The sequence below is a fragment of the Epargyreus clarus genome, unplaced genomic scaffold (genome assembly GCF_041222505.1).
Source record: "Epargyreus clarus isolate Ecla_fem2 unplaced genomic scaffold, WU_Ecla_fem_2.2 ptg000002l, whole genome shotgun sequence".
Classification (NCBI taxonomy): Eukaryota; Metazoa; Arthropoda; class Insecta; order Lepidoptera; family Hesperiidae; genus Epargyreus; species Epargyreus clarus.
In genome coordinates this window covers 847,116-868,997 of record NW_027332210.1, presented here as the reverse complement: position 1 = coordinate 868,997, position 21,882 = coordinate 847,116, and the positions used below count along the sequence as shown (strand labels likewise).

The window sequence follows — 21,882 nt, the reverse complement described above, 5'->3', positions numbered from 1 at the left end:
ACACCTAACACTGCTGTTATTAGGTAGAAATAGGTGTGGCGGTGGTGCCGCCGGAGTTGAACCAGAAAGGGTTCTATCACCTTCTAATGAAATGTACTTTGTTATAACAAAAATAATGCAAGAAACTCCAGAGCTTCATATCGAAACGATACCTACAAACCTACATGCCCTGTATAAATTAAGCGCAGGTTAATTGCGCGGTCAGCTGTGTGGCAAGCGCACGCGCACGCGCACCGCATGCAAACAGCGCAACGCAACGCGCAAGGTTAGTGAAATTTGCGCGTACAACACGGCCTTTGCAAATATCAACATGTGACTAATACTCTTGCTTTGGACCTTTTGGCATACTATTGGCATTATATTGAAGGAGGAAACGAATTGCAGTTTATCTGATGGTAAAGCTATTAGGGCACCTGAATATCTGTAGTCAAAGCGACATAAAATAAGTCCTACCTGAGGTGGGACGTAGCATTCCTACCCGTAAGTTGGAATGCCTCGGATAAGTATGTTCCCACCACAACCTTCAAACCAAAATTCTGCAGCTGTTAAGGGTTCTACCACTTGAAATTAAGTACTCATTGTTGATGGGTACCTACTTGTTACCAACTGCTTAGAAGGCGTCCTACCCAAAGTCAATGACAGACTGTAGGATATAATGGAAATTGATTGTGAACTTTTCTACGCCATTCAAATGAGCTGACTTACTTATGACACGATAATGTTAACCACGCATCTAAAATTGAATAAATTTTAATACGATGTTGGTTATAGATGTCACCATGCCACTTATCAAAATAATATAACATAGCAGCGCTTTATTGTTGCTAAAAATAGATGTGACTTTGCTACAAGTCTAATTAGGAAAAGAGTTTGGATTTACTATTACTCCCATATAATATAACTAGTCAAGTGCGAGTTGGACTCACGCAAAAAGGGTACCGTATCAACATATAAAATATTTATGTAATATGAAAACATAATAACGAAATAAATTGTATTATTTTATCACCGTCTTCATCAAACTATATCTATATCGAAGACCGAAAGTATCCTAATAAAATATCCTTCAAACGAAAAAAGATTCAGTCTAGAAATACTCAAATATAGTCGCTTATATGTCTAATTGTCTACAGCCTTTCCTTTGGGAAGTCGGTTAGAATACCATCTTATTATGGAAATCTTAAAATCGATTTTTATATTTTTACAACTTAAAATCTTTCAAATGACCACTACTATTACTTAGATTTCATTGTCAATTCTTAGCCCTAATCGCGATTTTCTTACGGAATCCTAAAAATCGTAGGTATTGCCAAAACGAGCATAAACAAACCTTGGATACTTGAAGGTCGTTCACGAGGCTTCTCTCAATGTTGATTCGCGTTATTTGTTCGGCAAATATGATGTTTGCTTGAATTATCTCTCTTTTGTTTGTTCAGGCGAGTCGGTATCGATTAAAGGATAAACTATAAACCTGCTATTGAGTGGCGAATGCGAAAAGTGACATATTGAGACTAATATATAGGAGGAGCACTGAAGGTAAGTGATCATTGTCGCACATGGACCTCTAACCAACATGGCCCGACTCCGAAAACAGAGGTTCTTAAACCAATTATAAATGGGTGGCCACTCATGAGGACTAAGATGGTCGCCTCATATGTAACACAAATACGCAAGAATTTCATCCAACTAGAATTATTTTTACCCTTATGGGTGGTGGTGGTAACTCTCCTGTCGAACCATCTTGTTTCTACCACCTTTCGGGAATAAGACAATTCATAAAGAATTCGGGAATTAGCTTCATTGGCACCGACGTCACATATATTCTGAATAAAAAGAGCACTGTTAAACGCTGCTGTGTTCTGGTTTGCTGTGTTGGTCTTTCAATAGTCTTCATGGTGGCAAAGCATTTTGACTGAAGTTAGGGTTTCATATCAGGGATTGCACAAATGCACATGGGCACATGGCTAAATATCGTTTTTCAATAACTGTAATCGTCGATGAAAATATAAAATCAACACATTATTGTAGGTACAAGTATTTTTTAGCTTTTCGTTTTACAAAACAGCGCTCTAGGAATATTTAAATAATCGCTCGTTATATTTTATTTATTAAATGCTTGCTATAATGGCGGACACGTCCACAAGGCTGCCTGTATAAGGGAGAGCATCTAGAACGGATGTCCAGTAAAGCCTCTTGTCTCCAACTAGACATGATGCGAACTAATAGGTTTTATAGGACAATGTAACGATGATTGTTGCATTTTTTAGTTTCAAACACCTGTCTTGCTTTCCTTGTTTGTTCAACATTTCCTCATGAATATTCCATAGTAAATATCAGTTGCAAAATCATGATATTGCAGGTGGTAGAACCATTTATAGTTCGACTCTTTAGACCCGTAGACCTTAAAAATTTAGAAAATTAATGAAAAATAACAAAATTATCGTTTAATTATGCATACAAAGAGTTTTGATATTTTACTCGAGTAACGAAATACATCAAAGTTTTTATTTAATTTCTAACATGTACAAAGAAATGGTTATAGCGGCCACCGTTATGCATCCTCTGTAAAAAATTCAAGTGTCTATCTATTACGGTTCCGGAGATAGAGCCCTGTGACAGACGGACAGACAGCGGAGTCTTAATAGGGATCCGTTTTGCCTTTTGGATACGGAACCCTAAAATAAATATGTGTGCGACATTAAAGAAAGAAAGAAGAAAGAAAGAAAGAAATATTTATTTGTAAAAAGTACTACAACATCATGTGACATAATTAATAGTAAACATAACTTTAAAATCAGAACATTGCTGCAGTAAAAGGAGAATGCCCATTCTTGATTCTGATTTTTCTCATGCGTCAAAATTAAAGTAATATTAAAATTATTTTTTGATTTTTTTACATAATTTGTCGATCAGAATAGTTTCTTTGAACAGGGGATTCCATTTAAGATAAAATAAGACGAAATGTTGATTGTTGTTCTTAAAATTTAAAATGGCGGTATTTTAAACTCGGAATTAATTATTTTAGGTTTTTAGGATTATTTTAGGTTTTTTTACCTACTACCTTTAAAAGTAAATGGAATATGTTAATCGAACTACATTATAGGTACCTACTTTCAGTTAAAACCGACCATCAATCTATCGTCGGATATTTTCGATTTTGAGGTTATGTAACATTTCGGTAAATAATTTCAGAACCCGGGTGCTGATCTAAAAAATAATTATTGGTGGTAGTATTTGGTTAATTATACATCGTCCACAACAAGTATCAAATTGCAACTCTGGACGGCGGTCCATAGGTACTTTCATGGGCATTGTCCTTTGACAAAAGGGTCCACACACAGCCGCGGCGAACCACGGCTCAGATTCTCGCTTTACGCTTATAGTACGACAGTGGCAACCGTTGGCCCATGGAGCCATTTGGCAGTGTTATCCAATCGCATTCCATTGGAAAGGTCGTATTATGTAATTCGGATATGACGCGACACACTTACCTCGTTTCCGAGTTTGGGAGCCGCTGGACTGGGTCAAGTGCGGTTTGGCTAATGGGTAGGCTTCACGTAACGACGTAGAACCCTCTGTGGTTCGACTCTACGGTACCACCGCCACACCTATTTCTGGCTAGTAACAGCAGTGTTAAGCGCTGTGTTCTGGTTTGAAGGGTGTGGTAAGACGGACATACTTTTCTAAAGCTTTCCAACTTAGTCGTCAGGAGTAGCGGCGTATCTGTGGCCGACCTCAGGTAGGAATATCTAATCCTATCTGGGGTTGATTACAGATGTCCAATGGTGGCAGTAGCCACTTACCATCAGATGGACTATATGCTCGTCTGCTACTTCTATATTACAAAAAAGGAGGTAGATATGCATATGAGGCTTTAGGTAGAGCCTCTTTTTTATATGGAGTTGACAAGTGACACATAAGATTAGTTTCCTATTTATGGTCGGCCACAGATGCGTCGCTACCCCTCAGGACTAAGCAGAAAAGCCTCAGAAAAATATGTCTCCCTTACACTCTTCAAACCATAACAAAGCAGCGCTAACCACTGCAGTTATTAGGTACAAGTAGGTGCGGTGGTACCACCTAAGGACATAAACTCTTACTCTTATATAACACATATAAATATAATATACGTATATAATAATACTCGTAATATGCATATATGATTCCATTGCAACAAAGATACATAACCGGATGCGATTAAAACATGATTACTGATCGATTTATTTAAATTAAATAATTATAGCGATTATAATTAAATGCGACGTGAAATGGGGGGAGCTAATCGGTCTAATTAGTTATGACATTAAACTTACTATCGCTAGACATGATAGAATAAATTGCATAGTTATTTATGAATCTGTACCCTTACCACGAGTTTTCAAAACATCCCACTATTTTAGTTTACGTTTACTCAATCCATTATTCTCTTCGGTTTGCTTAGTAGACTGAGTGAACGTAACAATAAGTAAGTGCTCAAGTCTTTTTGTCTACCTCACATGTTCGCAAAAAAGAGAGACAAACCATAAAGCGCCATTTGTCAATTTAGTCGTTTATTGTTACGTTACTGACACTATAGTTCTGATACAATCCGCTAGGGGCGCTGATTGAAAATTGTATGGGCAAATACGTAAACAAATACCAAAACAGTCATATTTGTCAAAACGTAAAAACTCATGGTAAGGGTATTGAGTTATTGCGCATGTGGTTTAAAACCCTTTATTAGGTCACAAGCACCACGCGTTGAGGACGGTCACCGGGGGGTTTTAGTGCGGTAAAAGTCCCACATAATCTGATGTTAAGTGGATACTGCCGCCTATGGACATCTGTAATCAGCCCCAGATAGGATTAGATACCCCTAACTGAGGTCGGCTACAGATGCGCCGCTACACCTACTAAGCTGGAACGGCTCGGAAAAGTCTGTCTCCCGTAACACACCTTTCAAACCAGAACACAGTAGCACTTAACACTTATTAGGCAAACAAGCGGTGGCACCGGATTCACACCACAAAGGGTTCAAAAAATTAAGATCTAAGACTTTTCTTTATGATATATCCAAAGCTACAGTGCTCACATAACAATTATAATCGAGAGTGAGAGCTATCTATTCGTCTCTTTCTAACAATCCCACGTACACAATGCCTTCCCACGTCACTGGAGGGTAGAGCTCGGAGCACAAAGATCATGACCCACTTGGTCTTGCGCAATTGCACGTAATGTGATATAATGGTATGGTGTAGTGTTTATTTTTCATTTTGTACTATTGTGTTGAGTTTTTGTTGCCATTAGCCTGATAAGGAAGTAGTTAGCTAAGTTCGTCTATTTTTGTAAAATTCCACTTCAAGAATTCGTCGTTTGCTAACTTTCATTTCTATGTCAGGCTTCATTGTTCCTTTTTGATGAAATCCCGTATTTTTCTTACCTGTTATTTTCTACTTTCTTAACTATTTTTTTGTTTTACTGTAGATGTCTTCAGGATGACAGGTAGTTTGGATTAAGTGGTCTTACCTATCTAAGTATTGGTACTTATAAAAAAAGTAATTAATCCGTTTTTGAAGGTGGTGCAATCTTTTATATTTCGACTTTGAGATACCACCAGCACACAAATTCTGCTGATAACAGGAATGTTAAACGTTTCTATGCTCCGCCTTAAAGGTAAGCAATACATACTTATCCGAAGCCTTCCACCTTAGTCCCCAAATGTAGCAACAGATTTGTGGGCAACATTAGTTAGGAATCTAATCTTCTTTGTAGTCGGTTGCAGATGTCCATAGGCGGCAGTAGCTACTTACTATCATAGAGCATCAGGTAGGAATGTAATCTTATTTGGCATTTATTACAGATGTCCATGCAACAGTAGCCACTTACTATCAGATGACAGCATGCTCGTTTGCTAATTCGGTTTTATGTTTTTTTTTATAATATAGGAGTAGCAGACGAGCATGCAGTCCACCTGATGGTAAGTGGCTACTGCCGCCCATGGACATCTATAATCAACCCCAGATAGGATTAGACATTCCTACCTGAGGTCGGCCACAGATGCGCCGCTACCCCTGAGGACTAAACTGGAACGCCTCGGTAAAGTATGTCTCTCTTACCACACTCTTCAAAACGGAACACAGCAGCGCCTAACACTGTTGTTATTAGGTATACAAATACAAATACAAATACAAATCGTTTATTTGCTTAAATGTGGTTACAAAAGATGAAATGATTTTATAGATATCGAATCTCACATTTACCATTTTCGGTGTGCAAATTATTATTAGTTATAATTAATTACATTAAGATTTACAATAATTTAATATCATTATTCCGACAAGTATTAATATAAGTTACATATTTACGTCAATTTGCTTCAGATTACATTAGGTACACGAGTCAATAAATATAAATATAATATCATCTTATTCTATTTATGTCAGTTAATAACAATAATAATGATATCTCATCCCAAAAATTCTTTTATTGAGTAAAAACATTTTTCTGATAGCCAGTGATGAACATGTTTTTTGAATTTTAACAATTGTAATCTCTTTAAGTCGTCAGGGAGTCTATTGTAAATCTTTACACACATGTGGTATGCGTTCCTTGATCGCATAGCGGTTCTACTAATTGGCAGATAAAGTTTTTCGGGATGTCGCGTTAAAAAATTACAATTATCCTTCTTTTTATCAAATAGTTGCATGTGGGTTTTTACAAATATACAGACTTCATAAATGTACATACTTGCTAAGGTCAGGATTTTAAGGTCTTTAAAAAGAGGCTTACAGCTTGTTTCTGGAGAGACACCACATAAGGCACGAATACAGCGTTTCTGAGCTATAAAAGCTTTGTTATGATCTACCGAATTTCCCCACAGCAGTATGCCATATCTCAGATTAGAGGCTACATAACCATGATATGCCTTAAGAGCTGTTGGTAAGCTACTTATTTTTGGAAGACGCCATAATGGGTACACAAATCTACTTATTTTAGAGCACAGTTTATCTATGTGTTCCTTCCACGTGCAACACCGATCTAGATGTATCCCTAAGAATTTAATTGAATCTGTTTCAGCTATGGTTTCACTTTTGTATTTTATATTTAAATTAAGTTTATTTGAACCTCTGTTTCCGAATTGGATATATTTAGTTTTTGCCACATTTATTTGCAAATTATTATCATTTAGCCATACTACTATTTTATCAATTGTTTCATTAATTGTCTCATTGTAATTATCAGAGAGATTGTCAGGAATAACTAAAGCTATGTCATCTGCGAATAAAGAATATTGATAGTTTGAAGTTTTTGTAATGTCATTTATATATATGATAAATAGGAGAGGCCCTAAAATACTACCTTGTGGTACGCCTACTTTATTATATTTTATGTCCGATTTAAAATATTCTTCTTCAAGAGTGATAGGATTAACGCTACTTATTTCTACATATTGCTTTCGATCAACTAAATAGCTTTGAAGCCAGTCTAATGGACAACCACGGATACCGTATTTCTCACATTTCCATAAAAGAAGTTCGTGCGAAACAAAATCAAACGCTTTACTTAAATCAAAGAAGACACCAGTTGTTCTTACTCTTTTATCTACGCTTTGTAAGATACTATTAATAAGGTTAAAAGCTGACAAAGATGTGGATTTATTCTTACGGAACCCATTTTGATCCGGTGTCAATATATTATGTTTTTCAATAAAATTAGCTATTCGGACATATATTGCCTTTTCAAATATTTTGGAGAGTACCGGTATAAGAGCAATGGGCCTATAGTTGTTTAATAGTGATTTATCTCCTTTCTTATATATAGGTTTTATTACTGACGTTTTGAGTTTGGTCGGGAATATTCCAGATGTAAATGATAAATTTATTAAGTGGCTTAATATTGATGAAATTAGTTTTGATACATTTTTAATAACTTTGGTTGTTATATTGTCATATCCAACTGAGGTTGTACTATTAAGTTTCATTATAATTTTCAAAACTTCTATGTCATTTGTCGGTGATAAAAATATTGAATGGTTATTAATGTCCATTTTATGGTTATATGTCACATTAGTAATTACGTTACTTTGAGTCAAGTTTATAAAATAATTATTAAAAAGATTTGCAATATCAAGTGGTTCGTTCAAAATAGTATTATTATAACTAATGTTTTTAATAAGTTTGTCATTATTTATCATGACTGAATTGTCTTTAATCACATTCCACGATGCCCTGCATTTATTTTTAGAACTTTCTATAAATTTTTGATTGCATAATTTTTGAGCTGTTAGTAAACATCTTTTAAAAATTTTGTTATAATTAAGATATTTTCGCTTACATCCGAAGTTACGCTGTTTATAGTACTGATATCTAAGATTCCGTTTCGTATTCGATGATACTTTGATACCTTTACTTATCCAGTACAACCTATTGGTCTTTGGTTTTAGTTTAATTTTTTTGATTGGGAAGCAAAGATTGTAGAACAGTGTAAATAGATCATGGAACCTATCAAATGCTTGGTCTGCGTTGCTCTCGTCATATACTTCAGACCATGAGAGTTGAGAAATGCATTCGTGGAATTTTAACATGTTATCCTTATTGAAGTCTCTACGTTTTATATATTGCGCATAAGGAATGTATTTTTTTGTTTGTATCGGGACTGTTAATAGTTGTCCAGTATTATGGTCTGACAGGTTAAGATTTAGAGTTTCGCCTTGTGCGTGGGGAATGTTACTCAATATTTGATCTAGGCAAGCACAACCCCTCGTTGGTTCCTGGATGTGTATAATAAAATTAAACGCTTGAACCACTCTAATAAATTGTTCCTTTATATTTGTGTCTTTTAAAATATCAATATTAAAGTCCCCTGTTATCACAACTCTATGTTTTGTTTTACGGCCTAGGTAAAATAGAATTTTTTCAAGATGATCAAGAAATAATTCTACGTTACTATTTGGTGTGCGATAAATACAGATAATTATAAATTTAGCGTCAGAAAGTTCTATACCACATATTTCAAAATAATAAGTTTGCCTTAAATTTGTCGGAAATGATATTTTTTTAAATGCTATGTTATTCCTACACATTATACAGACACCACCACGACGATGTTGAATTCGAGAGTAACTGTCGGCTAACTGAAATCCTGGCAATTTAAAGTTAATTTCTTCACCTTGTTTCATAAAAGTTTCTGACAAACAAAGTATGTCAATATACCTATTATTGTCTTGGAGATTTTGAAGTGTTATCCTCAGAAAGTCTCTTTTACTTAAGAAACCAGCTATATTTTGATGTAATATTAAAAGACTGTTACTATTTTCATAGTTAACGAAAAAATGTACTATCTTTAAATACATGGTCCTCAGATGACGGTTTCACCTGCTTTACTGTAAAGTAATCTAATATTGTTTTTTGTTTGGGAAGCCTAATCGGTTTATTGAGATTTCCGTGATATGATTCGTATCTAGTTTCCTGTAAGCGTCTTTTTATCGACTTCGGGTCAAGATAGGTGCGGTTATAATCTATGCAGTCAATACAAAAATTAATTTTGTTACAAATTTCAAATAAATAATTATAAGTCACGCTACACTGTACAAAATGACAGTTTGTATGCAGTTTGCATATTAATTGTAATTTCTCGTTAAGCAATTGTTCATTAAGGTGTTTATTTTCCAATACTTGTAATATAATAACTTGATGGTTTTTTAGCTTTTTGCAGGTTGCACTTAATTCCGTTATAATTTTCAGTGGATTCGTATCATTTTCGCCCACACAAATTATTACTTTATTTGACTCAGTTATGTTAGAAAGTGCCTGACACCCTCTTAATACTTCCTCTGTATCAGCGAAAGGTTTCGTAAGAGAAGTTATGGTGTATTTTTGGTACTTCGACTTTTCTCTTGATTTTTGCAGTGCCAAAGCGAGACCCGAACATTGCTGGGTACCGTAGATCCATATTTTGTTACTATCTATAACCTGTTGTTGATGTGTAGTGTCTTGATTCACATTGCTACTTTTAGATGAAGGTGATTTTTTATTTGTTAGCGTTCGAGATTCTTCTAATTGTGTAAGTGACTCCTTTTCCAATTCTTCAGAATTATCCGAGTTCTCGGAGTTCTGCAGAGTGACGGTTGTTCCTGTTTTTGATTTATTTTGTGTAGGGGTTGAATTTAATTTCTTTGTCTTTTTTTTTACAAGCAGAGTAGAGCGTGGAGAATGTACTGCTGAGAGTGTATTTAGTTTTAAGTCTTGCTGGGATATTTTTTGCAATAGAGTATTTTTTTCTAATGTTAAATTCTCAATCTCCAAATGTGCACTGTTTAACTGTAGAGTTAGCTCTTCAATTTTCTGTTTTAAGTCCAATATATCTTCATTAATTCTTGTTGACAGGTCTGGCAAACTTCTTCGTATATATGAGTCATCTGATGTGATCGAGTTTTCTTCGTTGTCAGAGAGGGAGTGCGTCGAAATATCAATATGCGGATTGGCTCTACGTTGCCTTCTCGTTATCCTGTCGGGCGTCCAGTTTGCGTTTATATCGTGGGGGCCCAAAGGAGATGTAGTATTAATGGGCTTCTTGACTATGTTCTTAGATAAGACGTTCTGCGTAGTACTGTTATCTGATTGTATGTTTGAATTTTTTGACAGTTCAGTTTGGCAGTCTTGGCATGTCCATTTAAGTTTTTGGTCCTTGTTTATAACTTGAAATTTTTTGTTTGTTAACATAAGACAGTCTATCTCGTAGAAGGGTATACGACAGCTCTCACATTTAGCACCATTTTCCTCATTACTACGACCAATGCCTTCCACACGTTAGTATTATGTAACACCATCACGTACTAAAACTTCAATGAAGGTAATTCAGACTATGGCCTGGCAATGCGCCAGGGTAATAAAGGAACTTGTCTGCTATAATATTTATATACAAGTTAAATATAACGTGTTTGTCTATAATGCGTCATTCTTAAATTTCAAAATCTTTTTATTTGACAGCGGAAGTTAATGTTTTTCGAGCGTATGTATGTATGTTTGTATGTATGTATGTTTGTATGTATGTATGTATGTTTGTATGTATGTCTTATTCTTTGCTATGCTCTTAGTTCTATGCCAATATTTTTATTTCTATTCTATGACCACAAATTATTGCTAATTGGTAAAAAGTCGCTGTCATGTATGTCTACCGGTAATCAATCCGAGATGATGTTATATCCGTCACTAATAATTAATTTACAAAAATTTGAAATTTGAAAATTATTAAAGAAATTGCCAGATTTAACAATATCCACACTAAGTATATTTAATATTTTTCGTCTCAATAGAATTTTCGATAGCTTTAATACAATCGATTTGACAAAACATGATGCAAGTGATATAATGTTTACAAAAAAAGTTAGTCAATAATTTTTGTGATATAATAGAGTGCCATTCTTCATGTGTTAATTTGAACGCTATCCGATCAAAACTCGTTTTCTATTTCTTCATCTATCTGTCTGTATTGATCTTAGAATGACTTAACAATTTTAATGGAACTTTCCTGCAAAGTCAAGGGACTTTATAGACACAGTAAAAAAATGGTCAGGGATAGAAGACCTTCCTTTAGAAAATCTGGTAATCAAAATCATTTTAATAGATTCCTGCATAATTTCTTTCTAATAAAAGCAGTGTTAACTGCTGCTGTGTTCTGGTTTGGACGGTGTGGGAAAGAAGACAGACTTATCCGATGTGTTCCAAGAGTTCTCAGGGGTAACTTGAAGCATAAGAGATACGTTTTATCTGATGCGTTCCAACTTAGTTTTAAGGGGTAACTTGAAGGCTTAGAGAAACGTCTTATACAAATGTTCCAAGTTAGTCCTCATTGCTTCCCAATGCATCTGTGATCGCCCTCAAATTGGGTTCTTATTTTATTTAGGGCTGATAATAGATGTCCATTAGCGGTAGTAGCCACTTATAGCACGCAAATGGTACCATAGGATTTATCTCATAGAATATGATTTTTTTATTGTTACAGTCGGCGTCAAACCAAACATGTCCATAAAATAACGAAATCATGCGAAAAAAATGTTTTTCTCATAAACACTAAACGTCACGCAATAAAGTCGGAAAGTAGACATTAAGACAATGGTATAAGGCCTATAATCGCTTGACTGGCGCTATAAGACTGGTTTTACTTCCTATTACTTAAGATAGACCTCTGGTATTTGCGTAAACCAGTGCGTCAATAGCAGTTACGTAGAAATATTATATGTAAATGTTTTGAACTTCCCCACAACGTAAACGATTTTTATAATTTTCGCACAATCTCTACATATTTTCCGAGTAATAGATACATAATATTGAATTTCATCCGCCTTCGCTCAGAGTCAGAGGTTTTTATGTATCCCTCGGGATCAGTACTTTTCTCGGGATAAAAGTACCTTACGTCCTTTTCTGAACCCCTGCCAATGTGTGTACAAAATTTCACAATTGGTCACAAAACCGAAAATGAAAGGCGCAAAAGTGTAGGAAACTAACTAAATATTCGTATTTAAAAATAATTGTTAGGATGAGTCTCAGTAAAAAGCATGTTTTTTTTACACGCTTTATTTAAATATTATCCAAAAAGTGGTGGTCCCAATATAGTTTGAGCGGTGATGTTCCACCGCGACACCTATTTCTGCCTAATAACAGTAGTGTTAAGCTGCTGTGTACGGGAAATACTGATCCGCGGTGTTCCAACTCCTCAGAGGCAGCTGCGAATGTGGCCGACCTCAGGTAGGACTCTTCTTATCAAGTTACAGATGACCATGGATTGACATTACCCACTTACCATCAGACTGTATTTCGATCCGATCCGGTAGTAGTTTAAGAAAAATATTGTAACTGACAATTTGTAAGTGCCGCCGTTGGCCTATACAAAATAATAAATATATTTCATTTCATTTCATTTTATACTACCTCAATATTATGAAATATTGGTCCAATTAAAGTCGTAATTTAAAAGCAATTTTCCTTACATTTCTATACTAGCCTTGTTTTAGACCCCAAGGTTTTGAATCATGTTTCGAAGAAGTATACGAGCGAGTGTTAAATACGTAACTCTTGCGCAATATATGATACTCGGACCTCAATGAGATGATATGTAACTTATAAATTATAAGTTACGCAAGTTTAACTTTAAGCATGTTTGGACTTACTGTTAGTTTTGTACTGTGGCATTGAACGATATTTTATTGGTAAAATTAATTAAAAAAAAATGTTTAAAATTCCTAAAAAAAATATATTATAATTGTTTTAAATACCTTTAATACAGTGACAGATCCTGATTATAAAGTTAAATTAGTGTAGTTAGAGCTTGTAAAAGACTAATGATAGCCTAGGGGTCCGAGGTTTGGTCTCAGGCATGCATCTCCGATTTTTCAAAATTGCATGTAAGTTACAAAGGATTTAGGCCTACCTGCGGTCTATCATAGATTGGTAGGATTTTAAGGATTCATCTTAAACACCATGTATGAAATCTCTGTTTTAATACCCATTTAGCCAGAAAAGCCGCTTAGCTGTTATAATATCAATAATTGTGGCGGCAAGCCACAAAGTATTTCTTTAAACCCAAGCAATAACCATTTATATTTAGTACTTTGTTCGTAAATTCTATCTACATTATTTATATATCATTCCATTTGTGTATCACATTATTACGAGAATTTCTATTTGAACCACTCTGTGGTAACATGTATAAAGTTATGCAATAATGGGTATAGGAAACACATTGGAAATGATTAGTTTATTTATTATGGAAATCAATCAGACTATTTGCAATAAATGTCATCGTATGAACTTATCATAAAAGTTAGTCTTTGATATCAAATTTTAATTGAAGGTGGTAGAACCTTTTGTGGTTCGACTCCGGCGGCACCACCGCCACACCTATTTCTACCTAATAACAGCAGTGTTAGGCGCTGCTGTGTTCCGGTTTGAAGGGTGTGGTAAGGGAGACAGACTTTTACGAGGCGTTCCAGCGTAGTCCTCAGGGGTAGCGGCGCATCTGTGGCCGACCTCAGGTAGGAATATCTAATCCTATCTGGGGTTGATTACAGATGTCCATGGGCGGCAGTAGCCACTTACCATCAGGTGGACTGCATGCTCGTCTGCTACTCTTATATTATAAAAAAAAAAAATTAAACTTAGTCCATATTTGATTTTAGTGGCTAATGACATAAAAGCTACATGTATATTGTATAACGAATACTTTATCAAGTGCGAGTCGGATTTACAAAAAATAAAATTTTCATTTTAATCGTTCTGTAAAGTGTGAGACCCAATAATCTTATTTTTAAAAAATATTTAATAGTAAAATCTGCACTTGGAGATAAGATGAGGAAGGAGGAGCCAATGTACACGAAAACACATTTTCCAAGAGTAAAAAATACACGAATATTTTTTTAGTTATTTGTACAGTCGATTTATCGATTTTGTTTTTTTTTTTTTTTATAATATAAGAGTAGCAGACGAGCATGCAGTCCACCTGATGTTAAGTGGCTACTGCCGCCCATGGACATCTGTAATCAACCCCAGATAGGATTAGATATTCCTACCTGAGGTCGGCCACAGATGCGCCGCTACCCCTGAGGACTAAGCTGGAACGCCTCGGAAAAGTCTGTCTCCGTTACCACACCCTTCAAACCGGAACACAGCAGCGCCTAACACTGCTGTTATTAGGTAGAAATAGGTGTGGCGGTGGTGCCGCCGGAGTCGAGCCACAAAGGGTTCTACCACCATGATTGTTTAAGGTAATCTCATTATTTTCAGAGCCTAACAGTCACATAGAATTCGGTATACAGCCGTTCTAAAAGTATTACTCTTGAGTATTATGTATTAAGGCACATACAAACAAACAGACAAAAGTACGTATTTTACATTAACTCACGTTCAAGTAAGTTTTCTCAGAAAATGCCTTTAAATTGCAGTCAGACAATTCTATTTCATCTATTTATGTATATACATTCATATATTCATTTATTCATATATGAATGTTTCCTGGCACACTTCCATATTTATAAGATTCACAGTAATAATGGAGAATAAATAACGTTACTAGAAGCAAAATACTTACGTTGGTAATGGAAATATATAGACTCCTCTGTTTAATTGATACCATGACAGTTATATTTTCATTACATTTCTAGCATATGCACTTTGTATAGATGTATTTATGTATATGTGTATGTATGTGGGTATGTATGTATGTATGTATGTATGTATAATTGTATAATAATTAATATTTCTATAAAAAAATGTCTTCGCGCCTGATTCAGGCCTCCGGTGACATAAGGGCTGCAGCTTACCTCGGCCAACAAATTAGTTTGTCAATTCAGCGAGGTAATGCTGCTAGTATCTTGGGTACACTTCCACGGGGCAGCGACTTGGCTCATTTATTTTATTTATAAAATTTTAGTGTTAATTGTATTAGTTTTATTTTATTTTAAATAGTGTTAAATTGTTTTTTGTTTAAATTTATATTGTGGTCTTCAAACTAATATAGCAATTGTATAATTGTATATCTCATTATTTTCTTACGTCCTGCAGTTCGGCTTGACGGACTCAACATAATTGTGAAGTCTTGATGGATTTGTCTAATATTTTTAAGCCATTGGATTCTTATTTTTCTTCAGTAATTTGCCAATTTACCAATATTCTACGACACAAAAACCACATTAAAAGTAATTAGGTTATAAAAAATGTAAGTATTATTTATATAAATAAAAAATAAAAAAATCAACAGGTTGCACTCCGGGAGTGCAGGCAGAAGTGAAAATTTTCGAAACCTAACCTGAATAATGAAATATAATAAATAATTAATGGAACTGACAACCATTGACATATATTTTCTATGTTGACATCTTGACTTGCAGTTTGCTTTTCCGTCTTATGAATTTTCGATCAGGCCACGTGTCCCGATGCGAGTTTAACACTTTTACCCATCACAAAAGTGCACAACGGTGCTAACGAAATTTTTACTTCAAGAATCAACAAGTAAACAACAAACATAATAAAAAAGATGTAAAAAAAAGTACTTATTACACTCACAGCCCCACACTAGGATTCCCTGTGTCGTGGGTGCCATGGACACACACATAGACAAATACACAAACACCCAGACCCAGAAACAGAATTCTAAATTCATCATTTAGATATCTGTCTGGCCGGGGATCGAACCCGGACCCTCTGCGCGTCAGACCGGTATGGTAACCGCTCCGCCACGCGGGTCGTCAAATGTAAGCCATGCGTATATTTAAATAAAAGTAATTCTTTGCCCGGACATACACCGTAACATTACAAAGAAACTGCAATCTCAGCTCGAAACGTACGTGTTTCGTCAGTATGAGTTGCAAACAGCTGGTTTAGCAGAACTGATGTATTCATGCATCACGTATTAATTGTCTTTAATTCTCTTTTAAATAAAATCTTTAGGCGTCGTTGTGGTAGAACCCTTTGTGGTTCGATTCCGGCGGCACCACCGCCACACTTATTTCTACCTCATAACAGCAGTGTTAAGCGCTGCTGTATTCTGGTTTGAAGGGTGTGCTGAATGAAGACATACTTTTCCGAGGCGTTCCAGCTTAGTCCTCAGCGGTAGCGGCGCATCTGTGGCGGACCTCAGGCAAGAATATGTAATTCTATCTGGGGTTGATCAAAGATTTCCATGGGCGTTACTTACCATCAGGTGAAGTGCATGCTCGTCTGCTACTCCTATATTATATGAAAAGAGTAAATCACATTATCGATTTAGTGGAGACAGAAGATGAGTAGTTTAAAAAAAAGGTTATTGGAACCAGTATGGTTTGACGGGGGAGTTACTACCCCTACATCTAATTCTAGCGTGAAGCAGCTCTTACGTTTCGCTGAAAGAGTCTTAATGTCAGCTGACTTGCATAAGAGGCGACCATTTTAGTCCTCAGGAGTTCCAACGTATTTGTAATCGGTTTTAGGTATACCTTTATTATCATCGGCGGCTTTATTATTATTTAGTACTAGCTGACCCGGAAAACGTTGTGTTGTCATATAAATAAAAAATGTTAACGGTGAACAACCCTTATCACTTAGGGGTATGAAAAATAGATAGTAGCCGATTCTCAGACCTACTGAATATGCATATAAAATTTGGTGAAAATCGGTAAAGCCGTTGCGGAGGAGTACGGTAACTAACATTGTGACACGAGAATTTTATATATCAGATATTCAAGGGCAGGTGTAAAATCGAACTAAGTTGTGAGTAAACTAAAGATTCTATGTAAATCTTTTTATTTTTGCATCAGCCACTTTTAGTGATATCATAGTTTAGAAGTAAGAGTCTATAACACTCTTGACTCACCATTAACGATAAGAGAGTAGCTAATTTAAGGAGAGCGGTAATATCGATATAAATAACAATCGCTTAACAACCGAATTTGGTTGATAAATCATTATTATTTTGTTAATTGTATTTAAATCAATGCTATTTGAATATATGTTTTTCGATGCAATCATTATTGTTTATGAAAATAGTGCCCGTTTGTAATAATCAATCTAAACCAATGTAAGCTTACCAAAATTTCACTTTGTCAAAAATTCAAATTTTCAGTTCAAAATTTGATAATTATTGCCTAGAAAAAATGTCAAATTTCGATATTTGGTTGACAAAAATTGGTATAGATCGGTTATCACGTTCGGGTTATCTAGTAATCTAAGCCGTATAGATGCGATATTCTCTTATCGCTTTATCGCTAAGTATATAACAAGTGGTTAACAGTAATAACATCCACCGTCTTTACGAGTTGAGGTGGCGGGTCAAAGCCATTCGCTATTGTCAGGAAAATATTATGTTTCCACACTTTTTGTCCCAGTTTTTGTTCTTGCCTATTCATTGTAGCTATAATCGCTAATTCACAATTAGTATCTTGAATTTTAAAGACAACTCCGCAAAGGTCTATGTAAACTTTGTAAACTTTATATTTTTTTAAGTATAAACTTAATTGTATATTTTTTACTAGCTGACCCGGCAAACTTTGTTCCGCCTCAAAATGTATTTATCGAATATATTTCATTAATTCATGAAAGAATTTTTAAAATCAGTCCAGTAGTTTTTGAGCCTATTCATTACAACCAAACAAACAAAGTTTTCCTCTTTATAATGTTAGTGTAGATAATACAGAATTAGCAAAGCAGCATGTAGTCCTGATTGTAAGTGGCCTCTGACGCTCATGGACATCAGTAATCAACCCCAGATAAGATTAGATTCCTGTCTAAGGTTGGGTACAGATGCGTTGCTACCCCTGAGGACTAAGCTGGAATTTGTATAAGTGACTCCCTTGCCATACCGTAGCAGAACACAGCAGCGCTTAACACTGCGGTTTTTAGGCAGAAATAGGTGTTTTTAGACAATTTTGTTAAAATTGGTGGTTTGTATCTTATTGTCTTATCTTCACATTTAGAAGAATAGACATATTGTCAGAAACATAGATGTCTAATGAAAAATTCTGTCTATTGCCGGAAGTGTCATTTATGTCATTTGTCATAGAAGTTTGTACATATACATTATATCTTTATACTTTATTTACCTAATAGTTAGTTATTTACTTATTTTAAATGCAAATAAGGTATGTGGCCAATATCGTATATTCTATTGTATGGTGTTATATTAAATTTTGTGTGACTACTCTGTTAAATGAAGGGGTAAATGAATTTAGATATAACCAATGACATTTTATTCTAGATACAACGCGTAAAAATTCCAAAAATCAAAAGAAAGTGGTTAGCCTCAAACCCTGACCCACATTGACGCAAGATCCAAAAGCTTTTAAAACGCTAACGAAGACTAATAATTCCTTATCATCATCATCATCAACCCATTATTGTCCCACTGCTGGGCACGGGTGTCCTCTCATAGTGAGAAGGATTAGGCCATAGTCCACCGCGCTGGCCAAGTGCGAATTGGTAGACTTCACATACCTTTGAGATTCTTTTTTATAAATCTCTCAGATATGCAGGTTTCCTCACGATGTTATCCTTCACCGTTTAGCAAGTAATAATTAATTTCTAAAACTTAGAAAAAAAATCAGAGGTGTGTGCCTGGGATTTAAACCTCGGACCCCTCAATCGAGAGGCCGAGTTTCATAACCACTAGGCTATCAGTCTTTTATTAATAATTCCTTAAACGTCTCAAAAAATAAACAAGTGGTATAACGCATAAAAAATCAAAAGTAAGTGGTTAGACCAGAACCCGGACTCTCACTGACGCAAATCCAAGCTTCCAAAAACGCAAAAGATGACCAATAATTTCTCAGTCACTTAGCATAACATGCGACTTAGAAAACGTGATCAAACAAACCAGAACCACCGGTCGCTATAACAAAACTACTTGTATTATTCAAACATAACTAGTTGTTTTGAAGAACAGGTTTAGCGAAATATATTTGGAATGCGTGTAGCTATTCAAATTCGCACATTCTTTAATATGGAACACGGAGGCTCATAAGTACTACAGCCAGCTCCAAAAGTGGATGAACATATGACCCCTCCTACGTACAATATCGTAACTGCAAAATGACAACTTTACAGGAGAACGTTTCAAAAATTCGAATATGCTTAAATGCAAATAAAATCTGCATTTCTTCAGGTATCTCTATGAAATTTGGTATATATATTTTATTTTATACGCTTTATAACGTTACTTATGTCGATAAACCACATTAAAATAAGGCAATTTATGCAATAAAAACGAAACTCACTAATATGATATGTCATTGTAGTGTTCATTTACTTTTGGAAGTTTATGATGTTCATCTAATTCTATTGTAATTCTATATGGTTGTTTAGTTATTTATGAACGTTTGGGTGTATAGGTATTTTTGGTTAATTTTGATCTGCACGTCTACTAATGAACCTGTCTGTACATGTATAATGTAAGCTATCAAAAACATAACTTGTGAAAAGTCTAAGTCTCGCAACTCAATACCATAAAAAGTTGTGAGAGCCATGCAATACCAAGTCGGTTCATTTATTCAGTCCCTACTAAAGGGACCTTCTGTCTTATGTTATTACGTAATTAGTTAACCTAACAGCATCTTATTCGAATTGGCATATTCTTTAATATGGAATGTGGATGCTCATAAGTATAAGTATAATGTATGTAAGCAGTGATAGGCTTAAATGTCTCTGTCTCCTGAATCCTCTGTGGTTTGACTCCGGCGGCACAATCGCTATATCTATTTCAGCCTAATAAAAGCAGTGTTAAGCGCTGATGTATTTTAGAGTTTGGTAAGGGAGACATACTTTTACGAGGCATTCTAACTTAGTCCATTGCTGTAACGCCGCATCTGTGGCCTATCTTAGGTAAGAATCTTATCTTAGCTTGGGTTGATTATAGATATCCATAGGCGGCAGCAGCCACTTACCACCAGGTGCATGCTCATCTGCTACACCTAAATTATAAAAGAAAATACTAGTTGTTTGTTTGCGACCTTTCAATCGAAGGGCCCAAGGTTCGAATGCCAAGCTTTATACCGTCTCCCTAGATTTTTATTGTCTTCTTTATTACACCCTTCAAAGTTGAACATAGCAGAGCTAACACTGATGTTATTAAGCAGAAATATTTCTTCTAAATATTTTTATATCTTTTATGATGTAGGTAATGGGTATGCTACAAGTATTTTTATTATAATTGCCAGTCAAAGGCCAACTTAAGAAGGACATTAGTATTTCCTTAACTAATTACTTCGTTAGCTAGTTTTAACGCAATTAACCAGAATGAGGTGATGGCTTTGATAATAATAGGTATACTAGGGTATAACTAATATCACCATACGCTCTACTATTTACGGTATTGTAGCGACTTCCCGCTACTCGTCAAGAGATGGCGCTATTGAATCACGCTATCGAAGTTTTCTAAACATCTTGCATATATACAAGCTCCGAACTGAGACTGTCGGAGCACGGCCGCTCCCCGGGCATGATCACCTAGCCCAGCGGGAGATCTCCCTTTGCCAAAATATAATCCTGTTTTCTGCTATCCATTCAACTATACTCGGTGAAAATAAAAATGGCGTTTCTAATAAATCTGCTAGTAGAAGGCTTGATTTTGTACATAAGTTATCAGGGATTCAGTAAAGAACGTAAGGTTCCTTTTATCCCGAATAAAGTACCGTTTCTTAGGGATAGATAAATACAATACTTAAGGTGTCACTCACCAATCGATGTCACCAATCTCTGACCACGAGCAAAGCTGCGGATCAAAGCTGGTAATTTAATAAATTAAGGGTAATCTTGTATATAAAATTCTCATGTCACAATGTTAGTTACCGTACTCCTCCGACACGGCTTTACCGATTTTCACCAAATTTTATATGCATATTCAGTAGGTCTGAGAATAGGCTACTATCTATTTTCATACCCCTAAGTGATAAGGGTTGTTCACCCTTAACATTTTTTTTTAATTTATATGGCAACACAACGTTCGCCGGGTCGGCTAGTATTTTAATAAATTAAAGAAATAAATTAATGGTCACGGTATAACAACAGATTGAGTATGTCTCAAACCGAAGCTCGTCACATTTTTTGTTATATTAATTAATGTAGGTGATTCACTTTTAATTCAATGAAATAAGAACGTTATGCATGCTTTACCGGCCAGTGTATTTCCGAAAATACGCGTGGAAAATTTTCGATTGATACATTTTATAGGAGTTTAAATACTTGCTTGGGTACATGTTTTTTTCCATAAGCATTATCACATAATCGATAACTCTTAAGATATCACACTGAGATGAGAAAAATACACTAACAAGAAAGTGTAACCAGTTTTGAGAATTGAAATTGTTGCGTAAATAAAGTTTTGCCAAGTCTCCGTGCTAAAATGTGTCTAAAATGTTTGAAATACTTATTGATTTATTACGTA

General features: G+C 35.3%; 2 protein-coding genes across 4 annotated transcripts in view; one reads left to right on the top strand and one right to left on the bottom strand.

The window, feature by feature from the left end:
- snu (ABC-type transporter snustorr) overlaps window positions 1–21,882 on the top strand; it is a 135,154-nt gene that overhangs the window by 66,142 nt on the left and 47,130 nt on the right. The gene's annotated exons all lie outside the window — the stretch shown is intronic.
- LOC140745452 (uncharacterized) lies at window positions 6,160–9,082 on the bottom strand. Its single transcript, XM_073077316.1, has one exon. It carries the CDS (start codon window positions 9,059–9,061, stop codon window positions 6,446–6,448), a length of 2,616 nt encoding a protein of 871 aa, XP_072933417.1. The 5' UTR covers window positions 9,062–9,082; the 3' UTR covers window positions 6,160–6,445.